Source organism: Lepus europaeus, chromosome 1 (genome assembly GCF_033115175.1).
Source record: "Lepus europaeus isolate LE1 chromosome 1, mLepTim1.pri, whole genome shotgun sequence".
Classification (NCBI taxonomy): Eukaryota; Metazoa; Chordata; class Mammalia; order Lagomorpha; family Leporidae; genus Lepus; species Lepus europaeus.
Genome location: NC_084827.1, coordinates 182,738,896 through 182,764,546, shown reverse-complemented (window position 1 = coordinate 182,764,546; position 25,651 = coordinate 182,738,896). Strand labels below are relative to the sequence as shown.

Genomic DNA, 25,651 nt, shown 5'->3' with positions numbered 1-25,651 from the left:
GTTTCCTGTTGGGGCTGCTGCTCCAGGCTGCCTGGGCCGTCTCAGTTGGGGAGGCTCCCGAGAGCGCCCCCCCCCCACTCCTCTCCTGCTCTTTTCCCACAACGAGTTGGAAGTGACTCACAGCCACTGGTTGAACTGGAGTCGAGGCCTTAGGGTGATTGCTGGGGATGTCCAAACTCGGAAGAGCGGCTGGAGTTGCCGACGGTGGAGTGCTGCGTCCGGTGCCTGTGGGTCCGTGGTTATGTTGTGTGTGATGTTTATGGACACCAGGCCCCTTTTCCGGCCACCCCGTTTACCCTTTTGTTACTTGGCGCAGCTCATCAGGGAGCTTTACAGACAGATCACCGATTTTATGATGCGTGGCTGACGTCACTCAGGCCTCTCATACCCAGCGTCTCCTCTTGGCGGGGCTCGTGTGCCAGGCGCCTAAGAGGACAGAAAGGTTCACAAAGACTGGAACTGTCCTGCTGGCCAGTCCTTACGGAAACCACTCCTGGGGTCTGGCAGTGCTGCAGACGCGGCCATTGTGCCGGGTCAGCGCTGGGCCTGCAGGCGGCGCAGACCGCTGAGCGCTTGGCTCCTGTTTGCCGTGTATTTTGTTAGTAGCTGCAGTGAAGTGCGGTTTGCGACATTTGCCTGGTTTAAGGGTGGATGTGCCAGTGTTGCACGCACCTCCACACTCTCGAGGAGCAGGCCACACCCCCACACCCGTGCTCTCACGTAGCCTGAGCTCAGGGAAGACGTGGGACGTGGCTTCCTCAGAGGCTTCGCTCCCACCCCGCTCTGGGTGTGTCTCAGCCTGCAGGGGGCTCCACGCCCGTGGTCGGGTGGCGGCGGCGCTCTCTGACGTGGGCGCCCTGCGTTGCACCCTGCACGCGCAGGCAGGGGAAGGCGAGTATGGGTGTAGCCTCCTGCTTTGCTCTCTCTGCTTTGCCTAGCCGCATGAAATGAAGATCACGGCTGCCTATCTGCAGGACATCGAGAACGCCTACAAGAAGACCTTCCTGCCCGAGATGAGGTGAGCGGCGTGCCACCCCCGCGTCTGACGCTTCGGCCTCATTCTGTGGGGTCGGCAGGTTTCGGTTTGCTCGTCTTGTCCGTGCTCTTTGGGGGCCTGGAGCAGGTGGCAGCGGCGGTTCATTTGCTGCTGGTTTTCAGTCCTTTCCTGGCTGGACAAGCAGGGCTCTGAACAGTCAGTGTAGATCCGGGAGGAAGTGGACAGAGTGCAGAGGTGAAGGGCCCTCCCCTTCTTGTTGAGACCGCTGTGACTTTCCAGGGTGCGGACCAGGGGCCAAGGAGTGTGGGCGCTGAGCTGCGCCGCCCTGTGTGCAGGGTGCCTTTGGCCCAGCAGCTCGGCTGTCGGGTCCCCATGCTGTGTGGCTGCTCTCTGCCCGCCTCTCCTGGGCCCCTTCCTCCCTCCTCGGGGCTTGTGACAGCTGGGGTTCAGTGGCCTCACGACCTTGGGCCTCAGGGCAGTGTAGCCAGGGATACGCACCTGCAGGGGCATGGGACGGCCCCTCCCCGGTCACCGTGGCGAGTCCCGGGGCCAGCACAGGGCCCGCTCACAGGGCCGGGGGGAGCATTGGAGCGCGGCGCGTCAGCGGCCTGTGTCTTAGGAGCATCACCGCAGCCGGGAGAAGTCGATGCTGAGTTTCCTCTTGCTTTTTCTTCCAGTGAAAAATGTGAGGTTTTGCAGTACGACGCTAGGGAAGCGCAAGACGCAGACAAGGTAAGAAAATGGTGGAAAATGTCTGGTTTTCCTTAGATTTGACTGATGTAATTATCTTGTAAATCAGATAACCAGCGACTCCCACTGTCATGAAGAAGCATCAGCGTGTTATAACAGTCCCTGGCCGCGAGGTTTCGCGTTTTTTGAAATAATTCAGTTTCTGTGATCTACGGATGTGAAAAGGAAAGGAGGGCGATGCCATGGCTCAACAGGCTAATCCTCCGCCTTGCGGCGCCGGCACACCGGGTTCTAGTCCCGGTCAGGGCACCGATCCTGTCCCGGTTGCCCCTCTTCCAGGCCAGCTCTCTGCTGTGGCCCAGGAAGGCAGTGGAGGATGGCCCAGGTCCTTGGGCCCTGCACCCCATGGGAGACCAGGAGAAACACCTGGCTCCTGGCTTCGGATCAGCACGATGTGCCGGCCGCAGCAGCCATTGGAGGGTGAACCAACGGCAAAGGGAGGACCTTTCTCTCTGTCTCTCTCTCTCACTATCCACTCTGCCTGTCAAAAAAAAAAAAAAAAAAAAAGGAAAGGAGCCTTGGGCCGTCCACCGACGTTGCTGGTCAGGGGGTGACGCTGCAGGTGGACTGCTGGGGCAGGCTTCAGTCCGGAAATGACGGCTCTCAAATGGCCGCCTGCTGGAGTTCCGTTTGGGCTCGGGGCTGTGTGCAGGGGGCTTAGCCAGAGGCCCGCCATGAACAAGCGTGCTTCAGGGAGACTGGTCTCCAGGTGCTGCGCCGTCCTGCGCAGGGCTGGTGTCAGGGCGGAGCTCGTGCGGCCTTAGGGAGGAGCTGCAGCAGGGCAGGTACGGGCAGGGCAGGTGCAGCGTGGGGTCTGCACCCGCAGTCCGCTCTCAAGGACAAGGCAGAGTGGAGGATAGTGGGATTACGGCAAAGAACACCCATCTGGCATTGTATGTTACAGCTGAGACAATACTTCAAAGTTTGTGAAAAACAGAAATAAAAGATAACGTTTATTTAGGAGCAAAAAAGGTTTGAAATCCATGCATAGAGTTTTCCTGGTGTGCATTTTCCGTGCACTTCTTGGAAACCCATGGATTTTAAGCTTTTTTTTTTTTTGCATCAAAATAAACTCTTAGTCCCATTGTCCCCAAATATTTGGAAGTCCCTTTGTATTAAATGTAAGTTACCAAACCAGAGCTGAACAACACGTAATTTAAAACTTGTAGGATCAAGTATAGGTTTTGGGCCCTGGGATCGAGGTGCGGGTGGAGGCGTCAGGACAGGAGGCACCTTTCTGGTGGACCCCTCTGAAATGCACCTCAGCTGCCTCCCGAGGGGACGTGTGTGCCTCTGTCCTGAAGCCCTGGCGCTTGCCCCGCTGTCCTGGCTCGGCTGCCCGTGCGCTGAGACACGGCGCACTGTCTCCTTTCAGGCGAGTGGTGGGCGAGGGCCCCCTCTGCCTCGGGGCTGTCTTGTCTGAGTTCATTCTTGAATGCACTCCCTGAGTTTGGCATGTTTCGGGGCTGCCCCTCTGGCCGGTCAGGGTCAGAGCGCGCTGACCACGGAACTTCGATTGCTGGGCTCCTTAGCGCCTCAGTCTCACCTTCCAGATCGCACCAGCCTGGGAAGAAATGGGTGGGCTGTCCCCGGGTGGGCTGCCCCCTTCCCGCTTTCGGCCTCGTGTGTCCTTTCTCCGCGCACCTGTGAGGTGGCGCCTGCACCGCTGGTGACCAAGCGTTAGCGGGGCGGCCCTCGGGCTGGCCGTTGCATGGAGGGTCGTCCAGCTCAACTTTTCATGGCTTGTGTGCTGCTTCTGCCAGGTGTTGGCAGCTTGCAGTGCATCACAATGTGACCTCACTTGAATTCTGTGTCTGCTCCTAGGTCGTGGAGGACATCGAATACCTCAAGTATGACAAGGGGCCGTGGCTCTCCCAGGACGACCGCACCCTGCACAACCTGCGAATGCTGTGAGTGCGGGCGGCGGGAAGTGCAGATGCTGCAGTCTTAGAGGAGTGAGGATTGCAGGCAGGGTCAGCAGCTGCCAGTGCCTGCCTGAGGCCCCCCTCCCTCCCACACAGCCCTGGCCTCTGGCCTGCACCTGCCTGCACCGGGGGCTGCGGTTCACTCAGCAGATACGTGGCTCCCACTGTTCCAGACGTAAGGGATCTGTGAAACTCCCCCTGTCTTGGGACATACACTCCAGTTAGGGAGAAAAGAAATACAACTTCTGGGTCAGGAGAGCCATGCAACAGGTGGCCTTGGGTGACAGGACAGTGGGAGGTGGTGACAGAGGGCACTTAGGGAGTGGAGCCAGGACTGGGCCTGCAGGTATCTGGGGTATGGGGCCCTGAGCCCACAGTGCAATGGGGCACACCCAGCACCACGCCAGAGGGGCTGGAGCAGAGGGCAGGAGGCCGCTGTGGGAAGGGGGCACAGTCATGGCCTTTGTGCTCTGAGAGGCAGGACCTTGTCTCCCTCACCGTGCCCTGGCCGTCCTCCATGCCCCGTGTCCCCACCCTCCCCTCCCCCATTCTCTCACTGCTCTGGGGCTGGGATTCTGTGTTGTTCCTCCCACCTTCCGTGGCCAGAGCCTGGGGCCTGAGCACCCTTGTCGTCTGTCTTTTTTTTGTGGTGACTGTGCCCGGCCCCTGCTGCAGACACCGTGGACAGTCAGCCGAGGGCTCACCCAGACCTCTCCCCTGCACGGCAGACGAGCTGGCGTCTGGCAGGTCGCGACAGCAGCCTTCTCACAGGGCGTGCTCCTGGGCCTGGCCCCTGTTTGCACAGGCCGTGCACCTGCTCCCATCCATCCTGACTGCTCCTCAGAGCACTGACCCCTGGGGTCCACAGCCTGTGCGCCAGCCACGTCGGAAATGAGTCTTCTGTGGCCGCACACAGAACGTGCACATGGGGGTTGGCCCCCGCGAGTGTGAGTGCTCCAAGCGCTGTGCCTTTGCAGGATTCAGAAATGACCTGGTAATGGCAGTGGTGCGCCAGCACCCTGGTCATGTGTAAATCAGAGAACTTGAGCATTCGAGGGTCTTTGACTTAAGGTCGGGGAGGAAACATGAACAGATATGTTGGGTTTCTGTCTTTCTTGTCACGTCGGGGGTGCTAGCCTGGCCTGACCTTGTCCTGTCCTGTTCCGGCCCAGGAGGCTATGACAAGGTCTGGGACCCCAGCCCCGGGCCCGGGAGCCCTTGCCTGTCTCAGGCCCGTAAGGCACAAGTTTGTCTGGGCATTCGGCTTTCTCTCTCCTGATTGCCTGGAGGTCAGTGATGGTGTTCAGGAAGGGGTGGCCGTGCAGCTCCTGGGCGGGATGCCTCTCGGTGCCGGTGCCCCTGGACTGCCGATCCTCCACTTCTCTCTGGGTGGGAGAACACTTGACTAAAACTTACCCACGCCGGCCACCAGAGAGCAGAGACGGCTCACTGCTGTCCTGGGTCCCCACGTGGTGTCCTGACAGTTTGTTCACAGCCTCTTGGTAGTCAGCGTGGGTGGTCTTCCTGGAAGGCAGGAGACCCCAACTTAGCGCTCACTGACGTGTGATTCTGAAACCCATGGCCACCTTTGTGGCCTCCGTGTCTCCTTGCCCTCTGTCCACGCTGCAGCTACAGGGTTCCTAGCTGTTGGGGAGAAGTGGGTCTCCACGCCCAGAGTAAGGCTTGTTATGGTGACCCCGTAAGGACACAGCGCTGGGTCAGTGAGGAAGCGGGTGGCTCGGGGCCTGTAGGAGCCCACACACGGGCTTCTGCGAGGGGACGTTGGGGGCGCAGCCTGAGAGCTGCTCTCGAGCAGTGGAATGTGCAGGGGCCCAGCTGGGAGGAGCCCAGGATTCATCCTGATCAGCTGCGGCTCCGTCTCTGCAGCAGCTGGGATTCAAACTTCTGATCTTTTACTGGGTACCCATGTGTGCTGTGTGTGCCTTGGTTGAGATACACATGGCCTCTGGGCCCGTCCAGCCCTCTGCAGCCAGGAGTGGTTCTCAGGTTGGGAGGAGAGAAGAGGATTCTGGGACGGGCGCTGCACGTGGCCTCAGAGCCTGCTCCTAACTGTGGAGTCAGCTGTGCACCCCACAGAGTCCCTCTTTGAGGCTGGGCCTTTGGCCTAATGGTTATCTCCCACTTCCCAAATTGCAGAGCCTGGGTTCTGGTCCCAGCTCTGCTCCCAATCCAGCTTCCTGCTGCTGTGCCCTCTGGGAGGCTCCCTGCCCCGCCCCTTGTGGGAGGCCCAGACTGAGTTCCTGGCTCCTGGCTTCCATCTGGCCCACTCCCAGCTATGGTAGGCATTCGGGTAGTGAATCAGCTCATGGGAGATCTCTGTCTCCCTCTCTCCTTTCTGTCTGTCTGCCTCGCAAATAAATTAGACACATTCAAATAATTTTAAAATATCAATCTGTTGGATTATTTTAGTTTCTTCATATTTGCAATATGATAATGAACTTATTGGACACATTTTTGTTCAACTTTAGGTTACTTTTTTTTTTTTAAGTTTATTTATTTGAAAGAGTTAGAGAATGCTTCCAGTTGCTCCTTCACTCCCCAGATGGTTGCAATGGCCAAGGCTTGGCCAGGTCGAAGCGAAGAGCCAGGGGCTTCAACTGGGTCTCCCACATGGGAGCAGGGGCCTAAGGACTCAGGCCATCTTCTACAGCTTTCCCAGGCCATAGCAGAGAGCTGGATCCGAAGTGGAGCAGCTGGGACTTGAACCTGTGCCCATATGGGATGGGACATGAGCGTTGCAGGCAGCGGCTCTACCTGCTACGCTGCAACACCGGCCCTGAGGTTACTTTCTTAAGTTATAAAAGTGGTTACTGTGTTAGGCTGTATGGACACATTGACTGATCACCAGTGCTTTGCAGAATTGTTCTCCAGAAGATATGTGTGAGTTTGCACATCTGTCCCTGTCCTCTACAGGGTCCTCAGGCAGAAAGCAGGGCCTAGGGTTTGGACACCAAAAGGAAGCATTTGCTCCTCTTTGCCGCTAAGAAGCACTAAACCTCATTTTATGTTTTTATTGCCTATTTATTTGTCCTTTGTGAATTTTCTTTTCATGTGTGTTGAATTCTCCAAAGAACTGGGTTTCTGTTTTGTTGGTTTCCTCTACTGCTTCCCTGTTTTCAGCTTCTGTGATATTTACTTGGTTTTTATTGTTTCATTCCCTGCTTGCTTTGGGCTCCAGTTGTTGCTCTTTCTCTGTGGTTTCTTCTTTCTAATATGTTCATTCAGTGCTGTTTCACGGTAGGAATCGCTTTGCTGGATTCCGAAAATTTTGAAGAGTAAATAATTAAAAATAAAACTTGAGTATATGTATATAAATTTAGAATATATATAGTTTAAATTTTGTTTATTTGTATTTATTTGAAAGTCTGAGAGACAGAGGGAAACAGAGTTCCCATTCATTCTGCCAGTGCCTGCCGCAGCTGTGGGTGGGCGTCCTGCAGCCAGCAGCTGAGGACTCTGTCCAGGTCTCCCCTGTGGGCAGCAGGGACCCAGGGACTTGAGCCGTCACTGCTGCGGGGCGGAGGGAGGGGCTCCCGAGCAGCGTCCTCACTGCTCCTGGAGAGCTCTGTGTTCATTTTCATTTAGTTCAAAACATTTAAAAATCTCTCGAGAGTTCTTTGACCAACATGTTTTTAGAAGTATGTTGTTTAATCTCCACGTCCTTAGGGATTTTCCAGCTGTCTTTCTGTTGGTGACGGCCAGTTTAGTTCTGCTGTGGTCTGAGAACATGGATTGCATAGTCATGATGGCTGTTCTGGCGCACTCATTGGCCAGGAATGCTGTCTGTCGTGATTGAGGGGGCGTGGACTCTGCTCACGTCCTTGCTGGTCTCTGATGGAGGAAGGTCAGTCTCCATCATCAGTGCCGCATTGTCTGTTTTCCTCTGAGTACACTCGCGGGTGGGGCCCGTGTCTGGGAGGAGTGGCCCCTTGTCCCGGGGTTTTCCTGTGCCGGAGGCTGCTCTCTGGAGCTTCCTGCAGCTGCTCCGCTTCGCCAGCCCTCACCTCCAGCGCAGATCTTTACAGTTCAGTGATTTTCTTGTATGCAAATAGTTGGGTCTTGGTCATCTCTCTCTCTCTCTCTCTCTCTCTCTCTCTCTCTCTTTACAATTTATTTTGTAAGTAACACAGAGAGAGGAGAGACAGAGAGAGAGAGAGAGAGAGAGAGGTCTTCCATCCGCTGGTACACTCCCCAGGTAGCCGCAATGGCCAGAGCTGTGCCGATCTGAAGCCAGGAGCTTCTTCTGGGTCTCTCACGTGGGTGCAGGGGCCCAAGGACTTGGCCCATCTTCCACTGCTTTCCCAGGCCACAGCAGAGAGCTGGATCAGAAGTGAAGCAGCCAGGACTCAAACCGGTGCCCATATGGGAGCCGGCACTGCAGGCAGCGGCTTTACCTGTTGTGCCACAGTGCCGACCCCTGGCCATCTCTGTTGTGACAGGTGTATTTGAGCCGTGCACACTTAAAACGAGCCTGGGTGTCTGGATCCACATCTCACTGGGTGTTTTCTGTTGGCTGTATTTCTGCTTTGTTTCCCTCGTTCTGTCTTCTGCCTTCAGGGCAGGAGGAGGTGAGGTACACAGCGGGCTGAGCCGTGGGGCCGTGAGGGAGCCCGGACCACTCCCTGCGCGCTCTGGGGCCATGTGTTGTAGCTGCAGCTTCCTGTCATGAAGATGGGGGCGGTGCCTCCAGGTCCTTCACTGGGAGCTGAGCCTGCAAGTCCCTTCCCCATTTTTCACAGCTCTGTTGAGTTTTTCATGTAGCTGCTGTGTAAATGGGCTGTAATGTGCCCTGTCGTCCTGAGCGTGCTTGATAAAGCGCTGTGTGTCACAGCCACGTGCCGTCTACCTTTACATCTGCGATCTCGCGGCTGGCTCAGGCGGCAGCACTGGGAGGTGTTTGAGCAGTGTGCTGTGTCTGCACCTGGTGCCCCTTCCCGGCATCACCCGCTGGGGACAGGCTCGCCTCTCTTGGCGGGAGAGTGTCCTGCTGCCAGAGCCGGAGCCGCCGCTCTCGGCGCCCCCTCTGCGGTCTGGGCCCAGCCCCATCCTGTCCTCGCTCCTGCAGCCTGGTCAGCCTTGGCTTGATGCCCCTAAGGCACACCCTGAAGGTCAGTGTGTTCCATTCCAATGTTTCCCTCCTTTATCTCTATTGCCGCGCTGCCATTCTGGTCCAGTCTCATTCCTTTTTTTAAGTTAGTCAGTTGGCTAGATTTTCCTTATTTGAAAGACAGAAAGAAAGAGGCAGACATACAGAGATCTTCTGTCTGCTGGTTTACTCCCCAGACGCCTGCAGTGGCTGAGGAGCTGGGAACTCCGTGCAGGTCTTCCCGTGGTGGCGGGAACCCGAATGCCTGAGCCGTCCTGCCGTCTGCGTTGGCCGGAGGCTGGAATTCCAGGTGGAGCAGGTGGAGCGGGCGGGAGCCCACCCAGGCACGCCCTGTGGGATGCAGGCATCCGCAGCTGGGTGTTCCCTGCTGCGCCAGCCGCCCAGCCCCGGTGCACTGGTCTCAGTCTCCGTCCCCCACCCCGCTCCTGCTGCTGCTTCGTCCCCAGCACCGGTGGTTACCACTGGTCCCAGCACTCTTTGCATCACCTTCTTTGTAACCTCTGAAACCACCTCGGAGCTCCCCAGGGCCGCTGCTTGTGTGCACCCATGGGTGGTCCTGCTCACTGGCTGTGCTGCGCTGGGCAGCAGCAGGGAGCCGCTGTGTGAGGACGGTGAGTGTCCTGGCCCCCGACAAACTGCTGGGGAAGGAGTCGCGCCTGGGCTTCCCTCTGGGCATGCGGGCTCCTTTTCCAAACATAGGCAGTTTGATATCAGTATCTGGTTATCAGAGCACAGAGAAGGACCCTATCCTGGCCCCGAAGCCTATACATTCCTGCACTCGTGGTTGATTTAGTTTGCTTACCGCACAGAGGCTTGGTCCTTTCCTGAGTTTTTGCCTCCCCCACCCAGTCATGTTTCATGATGGTTTGCAATGGTAATTTTGTTAATTTCCATTTGAGTGGGATTTTTTAATTCGAGGAACTCAAGTTGAAATTATGACCAATTTTCTAAGATAATTACCATAAACGTGCCACTTAGCAGTCATACTCATTGTGTCCAGAACCTGACCAAATGACTGGTTTAGAACATTTGTGTGCCCGTTGGCTGCGTGTGGTGATGTATAATTAGGTGTGTGCGGGCTTACCCTGGGAGGCGGTATGACAGCCGTTGTGTTCTCTCTCATAGCCGTAGCCATGATTGCCTGGCGCCCGCCAAGGGTGAGACCAGGCCTGTGGGGTGCCCTGATGGCCGCCCAGCCTCCAGGTGCGCAGGGCTCTGCCGCGCTCCCCCACCCCCCTCTGCCTCGTCTGTGTCTCTGGAGGAGACTTTGGCACCTGCAGGCTGTGGGTGGATGTCAGAAGCACAGTGCTGCAGGCAGCGCTGTGGCCCCGGGATGGGAGAGTCGGCAACGGGAGGTGTCCAGGGGCGCGGCTGAGTCAGGAGGCAGGGTTTCCCGTTCTCTCTTTCCTGTCTTTCTGCTTCTTCCCTCTTTGCTTTTAAACTACGTGGTGTGACGCCTTACGCCGTGAGCCAGACTCTGCCTGCGTCACCTCTGGACGTTCTGTGGTGTCTCTAGGAAGCCTCCAGTGTCTGGAGTCCACCCAGAGCTCTGGGAACAGAATGTGCTCCCGCTGCCTTTGGCTTCCCGAATCATAAATGCTTGCTGGCGTCTTTGTTCCTTGTTTTCCTTCACTCTGGAATGTACGAGTTTGTTCTAGTTTCCTGGACAGTCATCCTTAATAGTTGTCATTTAAGCTCATAGTCATGAATTGGGAGACTAGTTTAATCAAGTTTAAATAAGTTGTAGCAGGGCCAGCCCTGTGGCGTAGCAGGTAAAGCCGCTGCCTGCAGTGCCGGCACCCCACATGGGCACTGCTTTGAGTACTGGCTGCTCCACTTTTGATCCAGCTCTCTGCTGTGGCCTGGGAAAGCAGTAGAGATGGCCCAAGTCCTTGGGTCCCTCACCGGCATGGGAGACCTGGAGGAAGCTCCTGGCTTCGGATTGGCACAGCTCCGGCAGTTGCAGCCAACTGGGGAGTGAACTGGCCGATGGAAGACCTCTCTCTCTTGTCTCTGTCTCTCCTTCTCTCTGTGTGTAACTCTGACTTACAAAATAAATAAATAAATCTTAAAAAAAATAAGTTGTGAATAATTGCAACAAAATTGCATGGGGTGGGCTTGTGGCATCGCAGTTAAGACGCCTATATCCCGTGTCAGAGTGCCTGGGTTTGGTCCCCACGCTTGCTCCAATCCAGCTTCTGCTGATGCATGCCCTAGGAGGCAGCAGGGGAGGGCTCAAGTACGTGAGTTCCTGCCGTCGCCTGGCAGACCCTAATTGAGTTCTGGGCTCCTGGCTTTGGCCTCGCCCGGCCCCAGCTTGTCGCAGGCATTTGCGGAGTGAACCAGCAGATGGAAGGTCTGTGTCTTTGTTTCTTGGTCACTCTTTCAAATTAAAAAAATAATAATAAAACTTTAGAAAGTGTGATGCATAGTTAATATTTCCATGGCTCTGTGTAAAATGTGATTCTGCCAGATTACACATAGGTGGTGCTCTTGCTCTGCAGATCCCACACTGGCACCCCCCTCCCCCCACCCGCCCTGCCATTAAGTTCTTCAGATTTTCCAGCGTTTTGGTATGCTTTTCAAACTGTAACAGGGTGGGACATGTCCAGCTGTGGGCCGTGTACGGCCTGCAAAATTTGGTCTGGCCCTGCCATAGCAATAAACCTATAGCAGGCTTATTTTTTTTAAAAAAAGATTTATGTATTTATTTGAAAGGCAGGGTTACAGAGAGAAAGAAGTCTTCCACTGGTTCACTCCCCAGATGGCCACTACAGCTGGAGCTGCGCCAGTCAGGAGCCAGGAGCTTCTTCCAGGTCTCCCACGTGGGTGCAGGGGCCCAAGGACCTGGGCCATCTTCTACTGCTTTCCCAGGCCACAGCAGAGAGCTGGATCAGAAATGGAGCAGCCGGGTCTCGAACTGGTGCCCATGTGGGATGCCAGCACTGCAGGTGGTGGCTTTACCTTCTGTGCCACAGCACTGGCCCCAGGCCCATGATGTTGTAAATGTCCAAATGGCCTTTGGCAGAATAAAGGTTCCCCACCCCTAAACTAGAGAACCCAAGCCGGCCTTCCCACTGTGGTGTTTGCTGGCATTTGAGATACAGACTTCTCTCGGGATTTGTTGCTGTGGCACCCACCACTGCAGGACTTCTTATGTGACTTATTACATGTTACATGCGGGGTACCTGGATTTGTGTTCCAGTGAGCTGATGTGCACACAGGACACAGGCACAGATTGTACCCACCTCAGCAGAAGCCCCTGTGGCCTGGGGAGGGCGGTGTTGAAGGTTGGCTTTGGTGCTGTGTGAAGTTGTGCTGGGGAACTTCACAGTGCTTGTCGCATAATGGAATTGAAAAACAGGTTTATTTTGGTGGACAAGATGTGAGATCTGTGCGGTTTTCCCATAATACCCATTTTCTGTGGACTCTGTGAAGAGCCCTCCTGTGGACAGGTGCACTATTTGTGTGCATACTGATTGCATTTCTAACAGCCCAAAACTGCAGTCTCAGAAAATCCGGGGACTTGACTTTATGCCTAACTTTAGCTTGCTTCGTTTTTTTTTTTTTTTTTTTTTTTTTTTTTTAATATATAGATGTCTTTTGGCAAGTGAAACTAACTTTGTTAAAACTGAACAATAATCTTTTTGTTTGAGCGTGTACATTGTAGGCATTTGCCTAACTGTGTGGAGGTGTGTGTAAATACACCTAGGAAAGCAAGCACTTGGTTTGCATGGCGAGGTGTAGGCGTGGCGAGGCGTGGTGAGGCATTGGGTCCCTGGGTTGCTAGCTGTGTTTGAGGATGCGGCTTGGCTGCGACTCTCAGCTGCTTGTAGCCCCCAGCCCTCGGCTGTCTGCTCTCTCTGGGATTGTGATCTGGGCCAGTGGCTGCGTGTTCTGACTGAGAGGTGCTGTCCGAGGCAGCCTGCAGAGCCGTGGGCCAGGCCTGGACCCCTGCGCTCGAGGCCTGGGAGAGGCCAGAATTCTCTTCTGCTCCATGACAGACAAGAAACATCTAAACCTTATAGCTCATTAATGCAAAAGTGGCCTTTTAAAATATTATTGCCTCTGTTTTGAGCCCTTAAGAAAGGAGACTTTCTGTTCACGTTCCTAAAAGCTCAAAAAATGCGTTTCATCTACTAGTATAGTGGTTATGTTCAACGAAATTTAATTTAAAGTAAGCAGATTATAAAAGTGTAAATAAATATTTTAGCGTTTGGCAAGATGGACTGGTCAGTGCGGGAGTGTCCTGTGCTATTTGTCGATGGAGTCAGAGGTTCCACCCAGAGCCGCCCACCATCGCTGTGCCCCGTGCCCTGAGCGCCGTGGTGTCTCACGTGTCTGCAGACCGCCTCACCTGGACAGCAGCGGCAGGAGCTGCCGTGTCCCTGGGGAGCGCGCGGCTCGCGTCGTCCCTCGTCCCTCGGACAGAATGTTGCCGAGGGCGGGACACGAGCCACTTCGGAGCTTTTCACTGCTGCTCTCGTGGGCTCCTTTTCCCCTGTTTCCTAAGTCATGTCCAGGCCCAGAGGGTCCTCGCCTGTAGGCACCGGGGCTGGGAACGACTGTGCGTCAGGTCCTGAATGTAATTCCGGAAAAGCAGCTCCTGAGAGACCGAATGGTTTGCTCCTGGCGGCTGCCTGTGGGCGAGCCGCGTCGGTGAGCGTGAGAGGGTTGTGTGTGCACGCCTGAAGCCCATCTGTGAAACCTGAACTGACGGTGCGGTCTGTTTGTCTCATCTCCAGGGTTCAGAACAAGATGGACGTGCTGAATTACACCAGCATCCCCTTGTACCTCCCGGAGGTCACCATCGGGGCTCACCAGAGCAACCGCCTCTTCCAGGAATTCAGAGAGGTGAGACCTCCGGCCCCCAGAAGCCGGCAGAGGGTGGGCCTGGAGCCGTGGGGACGCTGGGCCGCTTCTCCCAAGCTCCTCCCCCTCGTTCCTGTACGTGGTGCTGGTGAGGTCTGGTGGTGGCAGGTGCCAGCGGAGCTGTGCTGCTGGGTGACCTTCCTGGACAGGCACAGGCCTCAGCGCTGGAGCCGTGTTCCCTGTTTCTTTCCTGTCCGGTGGCACTGGCGTCCTCCTCTGACCACGTGGGAGCGGGCAGAGTGGGGCAGGTGTCGCCTTGATCCTCTTCTCTAACTTCCACACCTCTGTTGTGCATCGTTTGTTCTCCCAATGGCATGGAGAATCGTGTGTGGCCAGCTCTGTTAGGCCAGGGCCGTTCCTCAGTGCCGTGTGGGCCCCTCCCGGGGGACGGCAGGTGTGCTGCTGAGCGCCTGTGGTCAGTAGCGTAGGGGACCGTCCTCCATGTCCATGGCTGCGTCCCGTGTGCTGCCGGGCCGTGTGTGACACCTGCTGGTGACTTCCTCACCGTGATTCTCTGAGAGGGGTGTCGCACGGCTGCGTACGCGCCGGTGCCACTGGCATGGCATTTTCTCCCCAGCGGGTTCTTGTGGTTGTTTGGAAAGTGATTTTATTCAGCATAGAAATTTGGTGACGCACACGGCCATGACGCTGCCCTCGGGAGCAGCTGCACTTCCTGTGTGTGTGTCCCTTCCCTTCGTGTCCATTGCACGGGTGAGTGTTGGTGTTGCTTCTCCTCCAAGTGGGGTATGCACGTCAGCGTCCTCACTGCTGGGGCCTGAGCCAGCTCTCGCTCCAGCTGGGTCTCCTGTGCGGTTCAGAAAACCCACGTGTGATGGGCCCAGCCCGGACCTCCGGGCCCTGTGGGGTCTGTCTCACCTGTGGCTTCGTTGTCCTTATGTCGCCACTGCCCCATCTGCCCAGGCTGCCAGTGCTTCCTGCTGGTCTCCTGAGCCGGCCTCTCTGCAGCCCTGTCTCCCCTCTGCGGAGCCTGCCTGGAGGCCCCTCCTGCGAGGGGAGGTGTGGTGACGCCTCCTGGTGCGGGGTTGGTGCCTCCCCGGAAGTCTGTCGGAGTTTGCTCTGTGTGTGTTTTGGGGCTGTAAGATGAGATGGATTTAAATTAGAATTGCCATCTTGGTAGTATTGCCCTTTGTATATTTCAGAATTTTTCTGTTTATCTTCAGAGGTGATTCTTACCTTAGAGTTTGTTTTATTCAAATTTATGTAGCATCTAGAGCTTTCTTCAGTTAGTATTTGCCTGATGGAGGTTTTTCCCCTACATATTTTCATTTTAACCTCTCGGTATCTTTGTATTTCATGTGAGTATCCTATAACCTGTAAATGACTGTTTAAACTCTGTGCCCCGTTCAGCGTTTGTAGTAGTTACCTGCTCACACTCCGGCGTCAACATGCGCTTCTGTAGCCTGTCGTGCCCTGTGTGTTTTTCCTGCTTCTCCTGTGTATTGTTTTTCCTTTCTTCCTTTCTTTCCTTTATTTGGATTTTTAAAAATGATTATTCCGTTTATCCCCTCTGCTTGCTACTTGTCATTTTTTTAATAGCTTAGAGTGATGAGCCTGTAGTTCAGATACTCTTCTTGGATCTCTGGAAGGCTGGTGTGCACGAGTCGTTTTCCAGTGCAGAACAGAGCCAGACCACGGGATCCCCGACTCCAGCCACCCAGCTGTGGCGCTGCTGCTCCTGGCCTGTGGGGTGGCCCCACGTGGTCGAGCCTGCAGCCACGGCCCTGACCCCTCCCCCAGCGTGTGCAGCTTCAGCTGCTTGACCGTCGTTGGCCTCTGCTGACAGTACGTCCTCACACTGATTGTCCACAGTGCTCTTTACCTGATCTTCATTTTATATCTGTTTGGTGCTTTGAAGTATTTCCAACTTTAAAAATGACAAGGATAGAAAAACAGCTTTTCTTGAGCACACGGCTAAGAGACAGCTAGCAGCACGCTGTGCTGTTTCCTTCAGACATGTGGTCATGTGGTTCTCAGCGCGTGGCCCTCTGAGCATCTCTGGGGCGCTGACGGGGACACTGGCCCTGGGCTCGGACGCTGAGTGGGTGTGACAAGCACTGTGTCCGATCCTGTCGTCCAGTGAGGTTTGAGAGTCTCCACACAGCACTACTTTCCCCAGCCCTGGCCCGAGCTGCCAGTGTTGGGAAACAGGCCCTGAGACGGCACCTCCTGCTCTCAGCCCTGGCGCTGGGGGCTCGGCCAGCCCCGTGTTGTGCCCTGCAGTCGGCCGACCGGATCTGTCTCTAGTCTGAGGCTGGGTCCCTTCCTCTGGCTTTTGTTCGTGTTCAAGGCTTGAGGCTGTGAGGACAGCACAGTCAGTGCCTTCGCCGTCCCTTAGTTTGTCTCCCTGGCGTTGTCCCCCGGGGAGGTCTGGGCTGTGGGTCCTGTGGGAGTGTCAGAACGCCTGCCCGCTGCTCGAATCACCTGTGTCCGCAGGTGACGCCTGCACGCAGGCTGGCGAGGTGCTTGGAGCCGGGGGACCGCCCTTGGACCGCCCTTGGGTGGTGGTGCTTCCCCGGCTCTCTTGCTGGAGTGATGATTACCGCGATGATGCCAGGTCGGGATTTTCCCCAAATCCGCCATTCCTGTGTCATTCCTGTATCCGGTACAGGAAGCATCTTCTTTCCCCCATTTTCAGTTCACTTATTCATGTCGGTGAGGAGTCCCGGCTTCCTGGTTATGTAGGACGTTTATTTCAGTGTTTGCCTGTACCCAGCCTGTGCAGGTGCAGAGCCATCCGGGCCAGGGTTCTCATTCTGGAGGAACGTTTTCACCAAGGACAGTATTCCAATCGCCAGTTTTCTCCTTTCAGCACCTCTGAGTTTCCAGCATCCTACGCCTCTGGCTTTCTTATCGCTAGTAAGGACACGTATGGTGTGGCTCATGGGAAGATAATGCTCCCTATTTCTCTGGCAGGGGCTGTGGAAGAGGCCTTTCTGGCTTGTGTGGAGCCTTGTGCTGTGTAGACTGTGTCTGCACGTGGTGTGCACCTGTGTCCACTTTGCTGGCACTCTGCACATGCCGTCCCGTGGCTGACAGTCACGTCCATGCCACTGTTGCTGCATTTCCCTCTGCTCTCCTTGGGATCCGGTGGGCTCTGCACTGGGCCCCTGTGGGCCCCGTGCTGGGACCCCGAGGGCCCCGTGCTGGGCCCCCGTGGGCCCCGTGCTGGGTCTCAGTGCGCTCTGTGCTGGGTCTCCGTGGGCCCCGTGCTGGGTCTCAGTGGGCCCCGTGCTGGGTCTCAGTGTGCTCCGTGCTGGGTCTCCGTGGGCCCCGTCCTGGGTCTCCGTGGGCCCCGTGCTGGGCCTCCGTGGACCCCGTGCTGGGTCTCTGTGTGCTCTGTGCTGGGCCTCCGTGGGCCCCGTGCTGGGACTCCATGGCCCCGTGCTGGGCCTGTCCGCCATGTTTTGCATCCTTTTCTGTCTTCTCTGTGCTTGGCTTGCTGCCTTCTTGGGATGAATCTACTGGGCCTGTTCCAAGTTACTGAACAGCTCCTCCACCCTTTCTGATCTGCCGTTAGACCTGCATTTCCTGTATTCGAGTTTTTATTTTTTATTTTTTATTTTTTATTTTTGACAGGCAGAGTGGACAGTGAGAGACAGAGACAGAGAGAAAGGTCTTCCTTTTTGCCATTGGTTCACCCTCCAATGGCCGCCGCGGTAGCGCGCTGCGGCCGGCGCACCGCGCTGATCCGATGGCAGGAGCCAGGTGTTTATCCTGGTCTCCCATGGGGTGCAGGGCCCAAGGGCTTGGGCCATCCTCCACTGCACTCCCTGGCCACAGCAGAGAGCTGGCCTGGAAGAGGGGCAACCGGGACAGGATCGGTGCCCTGACCGGGACTAGAACCCGGTGTGCCGGCGCCGCTAGGCGGAGGATTAGCCTATTGAGCCGCGGCGCCGGCTGTATTCGAGTTTTTAATTTCAATCTTAGTATTTTTTTATTCTAGAGTTTTCGTTCTTTTAGAATTGCAACTTCTACTGGAATAATTTCACTTTCTGATTTCTTGAACATCCTCATCCTGTTCAGGTTACCTGGTGTCTCTGCGTCTCTCCTGGGTCTGTCTGGTTTTTCCCATGCGTCCCCCCGCTTTTTTTTAAAGATTGATTTATTTGAAAGGCAGAGTTACACAGAGAGAGGCAGAGGCGGCAGCAGCGGGGGTGGGGTCCTCCCATCCGCTGATTCACTCTGTAGATGCTGCCACGGCCAGAGCTGTGCTGATCCACAGCCAGGAGCTTCCTCTGGGTCTCCCACGTGGGTACAGGGACCCAAGCACTTGGGCCATCCTTCACTGCTTTCCCAGGCCACAGCAGAGAGCTGGGTTGGAAGTGGAGCGGCCAGAACTTGAACCGGCACCCATATGGGAGGCTGGCACTGCAGGCCAGGGCTTTACCTGCTACGCCACAGCGCCGGCCCCTCGCGTGCTCTCGTGTGTTCGGTCACTTAGTCTTGATTTGGGCACACCTGGTAGCTGGTGAGTTGTGTAAGGGTGCTTTCTCCTGTGTGGAGCTGTGCTCCCGGGCATGGGCATAGGACTGGAGCCGCTGGGCCCCAGGCCCCGGAGTCCCCATCCTGCCCCTCTCGCTCGGCGCTGGCCTGGGCTTTTGTCCCCACCACATTCTCCGCAGCTGAGGGGCCTGGCACTCTGTCCCCGCCTCTGTGTTTGCTGCTTTTCCCAGGGGCCTGGGAAGCCGGCCCCTCCCTCCCTCCCCATGCCTGTGTGCGCGGTGTGTGTGTTGGGTGCTGAGCAGATGAGAGGCGGTGTGCCCCTCTCGTCCACCGGGAGCTGGCGTGAGAGCTGTGTGGACCAGGCCCACGTGGGCTTGTCCGCAGGTTTTCATCCTTACTGTGTTTCCTGTGCTTTTGTCTGCGTTCTAACTGTGAGGTTTAAGAGAATCTTTTCTTGGACTTGTGGTTTTAGTAAATGTCTAGAATGTTGTTAATCAACATTGAAGGGATTGGGAAGAATCTAATTTTTAAAATTCCTAAACATTTTTTAAAGAACAGTATTAGGGGCCAGTATTGTAGCATAACAGGTTAAGCCACCACCTGTGACCGACATCCCATATGGGCGCCAGTTCTAGTCCCAGCTGCTCCACTTCCTGCTAATGTGCCTGGGAAAGCAATGGAAGATGGCCCAAGTGCTTGGACCTACCAATGTGGGAGACCTAGATAAACTCCTGGCTTCAGCCCGGGCGCCCTGGGGGAGTAAACCAGCAGATGAAAGATTTCTGTCTCTCCCCCTCTCTTTGTAACTCTGCCTTTCAAATAAATAAATCTTTAAAGAGATGGGGGGGGGGGGGATAGTGTTAGGTTTACAGAGATACTGTGAAGGTGGTCTAGTGTTCTTGCACTGCCACCTCGGTTTTCTGTGTTACATCCGAGTATCAGTGTGGTGAGTCCAGTCGGGTCAGCACGGACACCTTGGTATTAACCAGCACTGGACTTTTTATTCATATTTCCCTAGTTTTTGCCGAAGGTTCTTTGTCTGTCCCAGGACCCCACAGCATCCGGTCCCCAACCACCTGCTGGCTGTGATGTTTCTCAGGCCGCCTTGGTGCTTAGCGGCCGGCAGTGGAGTGCCTGCCACTGCAGCCTGGCACTGTCCCGTGATTCAGCTGGGGGAATAGGGCAGCAGAGACGCCAGGCCAGCGTTGTCCACGGCCAGCCCTGCTGGGCCCGGGCGCAACCACCTCTCCCCTTCCAGAAAGCTCCCTGCAGCCCTGGGCTTCCTGTCGTCCCTGAGTGATGGAACTGTGACTAGAGGAGCGTCAGGTTTGTGTTTGAAGGAAATTCAGTTGCTTGATGTGAAAAAAGTGACAAAGTGAAATGCAGAGTGATAGTGACAGTTTCTCTTCAGTCACAGAATTCTCTTTGGCCATTGAAGACGTAGTGATGCTTATCACCAGCTTTCCTTCTCCCGGGTGCCTGTGCAGCTTCTCAGAGCAGGTCCCCTTGTGGGGGAGGGGAGCTGATTTCTAGACACGCTTCTCCTGAGCCTGCCCCAGCCTCTCCCGGACTTCGTGGCCTGTAGAAGCCACCAGCAGACAAGTCAGTTGTCCGGGGCTGGCATTGTGCAGTGGTGGGTTAAGCCACTGCCTGCTATGCCAGCTCCCAGTCGGTGCACCTGGGAAAATAGCAGAAGATGGCCCAAGTGCTTGGGCTCCTGGTACCCACATGGGAGACCCGGATGGAGTTCCAGGCTCCTGGTTTCAGCTTGGTCCTAGCCCCTGTGTGGAAACAGCAGATGAAAGATTTCTCTCTCTCTCTCTCTCTCTCTCTCTCTCTCTCTAGCTCTGGCTTTCTAATAGTCTTTTTTTTTTTTTTTTTTTTTTGAGTTCTCCCAACTCACCCCATAGAGGGCTCAGCATGGTCTCCTGGGCAGGAGACCAAGAGATTTGGTGACAGAAGTTGGAAGGAGAGGGCTTGTCCTTGTGTGGTTGTCTGATCTGACAGGTGGTCCGGCTACAGTGTCCACCGGGTGTGAGGGGGACAGCGCCACTGTCACGTAAGCGCAGTTTCCTTCCCTCGCAGACAGCCCACTGTCCGCTGTGGAGGCCGCGGCAGGAAGCCAGACCGGTCCTTCTCGCTGCTTTGGGACTGTGTTCTCGTCTCTCCCGCCTGCGTCAGCCACAGTGGGAGGCAGAAGCCAGCATGGCACAGAGTGGGCAAGGAGAAGTACGATCTGGAGACAGGACCTGAGCCAGGGGTGGTGTGTCCCGTCCAGGCAGTCCACGGACAGCTGTGTGAGGAGTCCCCCACCCCAGGGAGACAGGCTGTGGGCTGTGCCCCCCACCCCCCAAGGGCCATGCGTCCCATCCAGTCAGGCCGGGGACAGCAGTGTAAGGAGCCCCTCCCCTGGGGAGACAGGCTGTGGGATGCACCCCCCATCCCCTAAGGGCTGTACGTCCCGTCTAGGCAGGCTGGGGACAGCAGTGTAAGGAGCCCCCCACCCCAGGGAGACGGGCTGTGGACTGCGGCCCCTGGTCCCCAAGGGCGGTACGTCCCGTCCAGTCAGGCCGGGGACAGCAGTGTAAGGAGCCCCTCCCCGGGGGAGACAGGCTGTGGACTGTGCCCCTGTCCTGTCAGTTTGAGGCCCTGAGGTTTAGTAAGTCACTGTACAGTTTTGGAACTGCACGTTGTAAGAAGTGCTGAAGATCTGAGGAGAAAGCTTTGTAGACGAGGGTTCGGGCTTTGCGTTATGCACTTTACAAAGAGGCAGACGGAAGACATTAAAAATTGGGCTTTTGTCAGAGACAGGACTGCTCAGGGAGGACAAGCACAAAGCTGGTTATCAGGAGCTTGTGGCTGTGGAGCCCACCTGCCCTGCCGTGGGCTCCATGGAGAGCGCGGGCCACCTGCCCTGCCGCGGGCTCCACGGACAACGCGGCCCACCTGCCCTGGCATGTGGGGCTGGCACGTGGGGCAGGGTGCTTGTTCCCTGGAGGAGGCCCACAGCAGTGTCCGTGGAAGGTCACCACCCTTTCTAGGAGGTTGTTTTGTTTGTTTTTTAGATGTTGAAAATATTGCCTGTGTTTTAGCCCAAGTCCACAAACAGGAGAAATTTGTGCAATCCCAGTTAATGTTGTGAAGATATAAAGTTCCAAAGGCATACCTCAGAGTCGCATGAGAAACTCGCTGTGCTTGTCCGTGCCTGCAGATGCTCAGGAGGCACGAGGAGGCGGCCCCGGGGGTGGCCCAGCCCCGCACCATGGGATGCACAGCTCATAGGTCTTTAAATGTTTATTTTTTACTTGAAAGAGGAATAAATCTTTACTCCTCCAGTTGCTGCAACAGCTGGGCCAGGCCGAAGCCGATAGCTGAGATCTCTTCCTGGTCTCCCACGTGAGTGCAGGGGCCCAAGCGCTAGGCCATCTTCTACTGCCTTCCCAGGCCATAGCAGGAGCTGGAGCAGAAGTGGAGCAGCCGGGACTCCAACCAGCGCGCCAGTACAAGATGCCGGCGCTGCAGGCGGCAGCTGAACTCTGCACCACAGCACCCGCCCCGAGGAGCTGCGCCCTGACCTTTGATTTTTAAAGCTGTGGTCTCCTTTTCTCTTTCAGGATCTTTCTGTCTCTGGTGTTTTAGTTCAGCTAGATGGGTCTAGACTTGAAATTTGTATTTATTCCAGTGCTGTCTGCATGCTGCTGGCTGGTTCGAATCTGATCCCGTATCTGGCAGTGCCTGGTCGGGGGTCTCTGATCCCGTGTCTGGCCGTGCCTGGTCGGGGGTCTCTGACCCCGTGTCTGGCAGTGCCTGGTCGGGGGTCTCTGATCCCGTATCTGGCAGTGCCTGGTCGGGGGTCTCTGATCCCGTATCTGGCAGTGCCTGGTCGGGGGTCTCTGATCCCGTATCTGGCAGTGCCTGGTCGGGGGTCTCTGACCCCGTGTCTGGCAGTGCCTGGTCGGGGGTCTCTGACCCCGTATCTGGCAGTGCCTGGTCGGGGGTCTCTGATCCCGTATCTGGCAGTGCCTGGTCGGGGGTCTCTGATCCCGTGTCTGGCAGTGCCTGGTCGGGGGTCTCTGATCCCGTATCTGGCAGTGCCTGGTCGGGGGTCTCTGATTCTGTTGGCAAGGCTGCTGCTTTCCTTGGTGCAGACTTCAGGTCCCAGCCCTGCGTCGGGGGCTTTTATCTGTTGCTTACTGAGTATGGCCGCAGGGAGACAGGCGCCCCACAGACGGTCTGACACGCACGGTGGTGGTGTGACGGCCGCAGGGGGACAGGCGCCCCACAGACGGGTCTGACATGCACGGTGGTGGTGTGACGGCCGCAGGGGGACAGGCGCCCCACAGACAGGTCTGACACGCACGGTGGTGGTGTGACGGCCGCAGGGAGACAGGCGCCCCACAGATGGGTCTGACATGCACGGTGGTGGTGTGACGGCCGCAGGGGGACAGGCGCCCCCACAGACAGGTCTGACATGCACGGTGGTGGTGTGACGGCCGCAGGGGGACAGGCGCCCCCACAGACAGGTCTGACACGCACGGTGGTGGAGTGACGGCCGCAGGGGGACAGGCGCCCCCACAGACAGGTCTGACACGCACGGTGGTGGTGTGACGGCCACAGGGGGACAGGCGCCCCCACAGACAGGTCTGACACGCACGGTGGTGGAGTGACGGCCGCAGGGGGACAGGCGCCCCACAGACGGTCTGACACACACGGTCATGGTGTGACGGCTGCAGGGGGACAGGCGCCCCGCAGACGGGTCTGACACGCATGGTGGTGGTGTGACGGCCGCAGGGGGACAGGCGCCCCCGCAGACGGGTCTGACACGCACGGTGGTGGTGTGACGGCCGCAGGGGGACAGGCGCCCCACAGACGGGTCTCACATGCACAGTCATGGTGTGACGGCCGCAGGGGGACAGGCGCCCCGCAGACGGGTCTGACACGCACGGTGGTGGTGTGACGGCCGCAGGGGGACAGGCGCCCCCACAGACAGGTCTGACATGCACGGTGGTGGTGTGACGGCCGCAGGGGGACAGGCGCCCCCACAGACAGGTCTGACATGCACGGTGGTGGTGTGACGGCCGCAGGGGGACAGGCGCCCCACAGATGGGTCTGACATGCACGGTGGTGGAGTGACGGCCGCAGGGGGACAGGCGCCCCCGCAGACAGGTCTGACACGCACGGTGGTGGTGTGACGGCCGCAGGGGGACAGGCGCCCCCGCAGACGGGTCTGACACGCACGGTGGTGGAGTGACGGCCGTAGGGGGACAGGCGCCCCCACAGACAGGTCTGACACGCACGGTGGTGGTGTGACGGCCGCAGGGGGACAGGCGCCCCACAGATGGGTCTGACACGCACGGTGGTGGAGTGACGCATCCCAGGCCTGTTGCTCGCTGTCTACCTGCTCCGCTGCCCTGCGCAGGGTGGGTCCTGAGAAGCAGGGGTGTGTGGTGCTTTGGGTGCTGGGCCCTGGAGGCCGTCAGCTGTGTGAGCAGATTCTTAGCAGGAGTGGGGAGCAGTTCCCCCCGCAGACCCAGCAGGCGCTCCTGCCGCACCTCAGTTGGACACCGGCTTTGCCCCTGCTCCGGCAGCCTCCGCGCCCCGCCCTGGTTCCCGGCAGTCTCCATCCTCGGCCCCGTGGGCTCTTGCGGAGCTCGGCAGCGTGTGTAAAAGCATTGCTGGTCGTTTCTGCCAGGAGGCTTGCAGGCCATCAGGGCTGCCGCCGTGCTGGGAGAGGAAGGCGCCGGAGCTGCTTTGTGACCCTGAGGCCTGTTGTGCCGGGTCCCCGTGCGTCCGTTCTACAGAGCGTGTCCGAATGGAAGTGCTTCGTTCTGTGTGCTCAGTCAGTGTTTGCCTAGTGAACGGTCCCCAGCTGGAGAAGTCGTTAAATCCCCAGCCCTCGGGGCAGAGGAAAAATCAGCCGAGCAGAGTTTTGCCTTTTGTTGTGCTCAGAGTCCATCCCGGAGGTAGTCCTGCGTCGTGGGGCTGAGCCAGCCGCGTGGTATCCCGAGCGCTCGCTGCCAGCTGCGTCTCGGACACGCGTGCCAGACGCGGCCGTCTCCGCACTGCGCTCCGCAGGTGGTGGTGTGCCAGGTGTGTTCTGAGCACTGGAGCTGTGGTGTGAGTGAGAGCAGGTCCTGCCCTCGGGGAGCTGAGGGTGGACCTGAGGGTGGACGGACTCGTTCCAGGACACGTGGTGGCTGCAGGCGCACGTGGCCTCCTGTGAGAACAGAGAAGAGCCCAGGGTGCCCAGACTCGTGGGGCAGGGCCGTTGAAGTGTTCTGAGGCGGCAGGCCACTCCGCTTGCCAGATTGGACACTGGCTTAGGGGCAGGGGTGGCAGTCAAGGGGCGGCTCAGATGGGAGGTGGAGAGACCTGTGCTGTGACTGAAAAACTGGCCACTGCCCTCCTCCCAAGCCCGTTAACAAGTGCCAGTGTTGCCGTCTCCTGCACGAACCATTGTGGGAGGATCCAAGGCTAGGAACGGGGAGGGGGTGGGAGAGCAAGCCCCCAGCTGGGTGGTGGGGGCCTGGCTGCTGTTCTCACTTCTAGACCAGCACGTGTGATCCTGGGAGGGTGCGAGAGCCATCAGAGGTGTGTGAGCGCCAGTACAAGGGCTATGTGCCCCTGTGTACATCGTGGCCCTGGGTTGACCTGGCCTCCTGGGGTAGTGAAGGAGCCGGGCCTGGAGAGGCCGGAGAGCCCGGAGCTGCCCGGGACGCGCCCCTGCCCGGCTGTGTGCCGACCGTAGCAGGCTTCCGAGGTGTTCGCGTCGTGTGCTTTATTGGAGCGCGAGTTCGTTTATCAGCAGAAGTTTTAGGACAGGGTTTTAAGACGTGGGAAAGCCAGTGGGAAGGCAGAACCAGGGCCCACCCCCAGCGGGTGAGCAGACGGCATTGTAGCAGCTCCCTTGGTAAGCCGTGCCGGCCGTCTGGGTCAGCAGCCTTTCTCTCCAGACACAGTTTCACAAAGCGCAATTGAATTCTGTGCCACGACGAGTACAGCTGGTGTGGCCGTTCCACCCCTTCGTGGGAAGCAGCAGAAGCGCCCAGGGCCAGCGTCTCCGCCGGACTCTCCTGAGCCGGTCTGTCAGCGTGGTCAGGAAGGGCCGTGGGGGCCCTGGCCCGCCAGCCCTCGGAGCTCCCATGTCAGACGCCCAGGAGGGCATTGGTGCCCGGCTAGCTGGTGCACCTGCGAGGTTTGGGGAGCATCAAGCTTCTTTCTCTGCTGTTCTTCGAGATGAAGGCAGGAGGGTGTTTATAGACAAGGGTGGGAGCTAGGGAGGGGTGGGGGAGGTACAAGGGGCAGTTGGTGGATGGAGTGGGTATCCTGAACAGAGGGGCCTCCATTCATCAGGTGCCAGACCACCCTGCAAGAAGGCAAGGACATCCCCAGGGACCGAGACCAGGCAGACCCCTGCTTGTCTCCCACGACCTCACACCTGGTCTTCAGCGAGGCCGTGGCGATGGGTGGGGTGGCCAGGCGTGAAATGAGACCTGGAGCCCACCTCCTGGTCAG

At 57.4% G+C, this 25,651-nt stretch overlaps 1 protein-coding gene across 2 annotated transcripts in view; it reads left to right on the top strand.

Moving 5' to 3' along the window:
- The window catches only part of NDUFA10 (NADH:ubiquinone oxidoreductase subunit A10), a 50,668-nt gene that overhangs the window by 12,586 nt on the left and 12,431 nt on the right, over positions 1-25,651 (top strand). For both annotated transcript variants that reach the window (XM_062193995.1, XM_062193986.1), the window contains exons 6-9: positions 939-1,018; positions 1,675-1,729; positions 3,572-3,657; positions 13,546-13,654. In XM_062193995.1, coding sequence (XP_062049979.1) covers positions 939-1,018; positions 1,675-1,729; positions 3,572-3,657; positions 13,546-13,654 — 330 coding nt within the window. The remainder of the gene's footprint in view (positions 1-938; positions 1,019-1,674; positions 1,730-3,571; positions 3,658-13,545; positions 13,655-25,651) is intronic.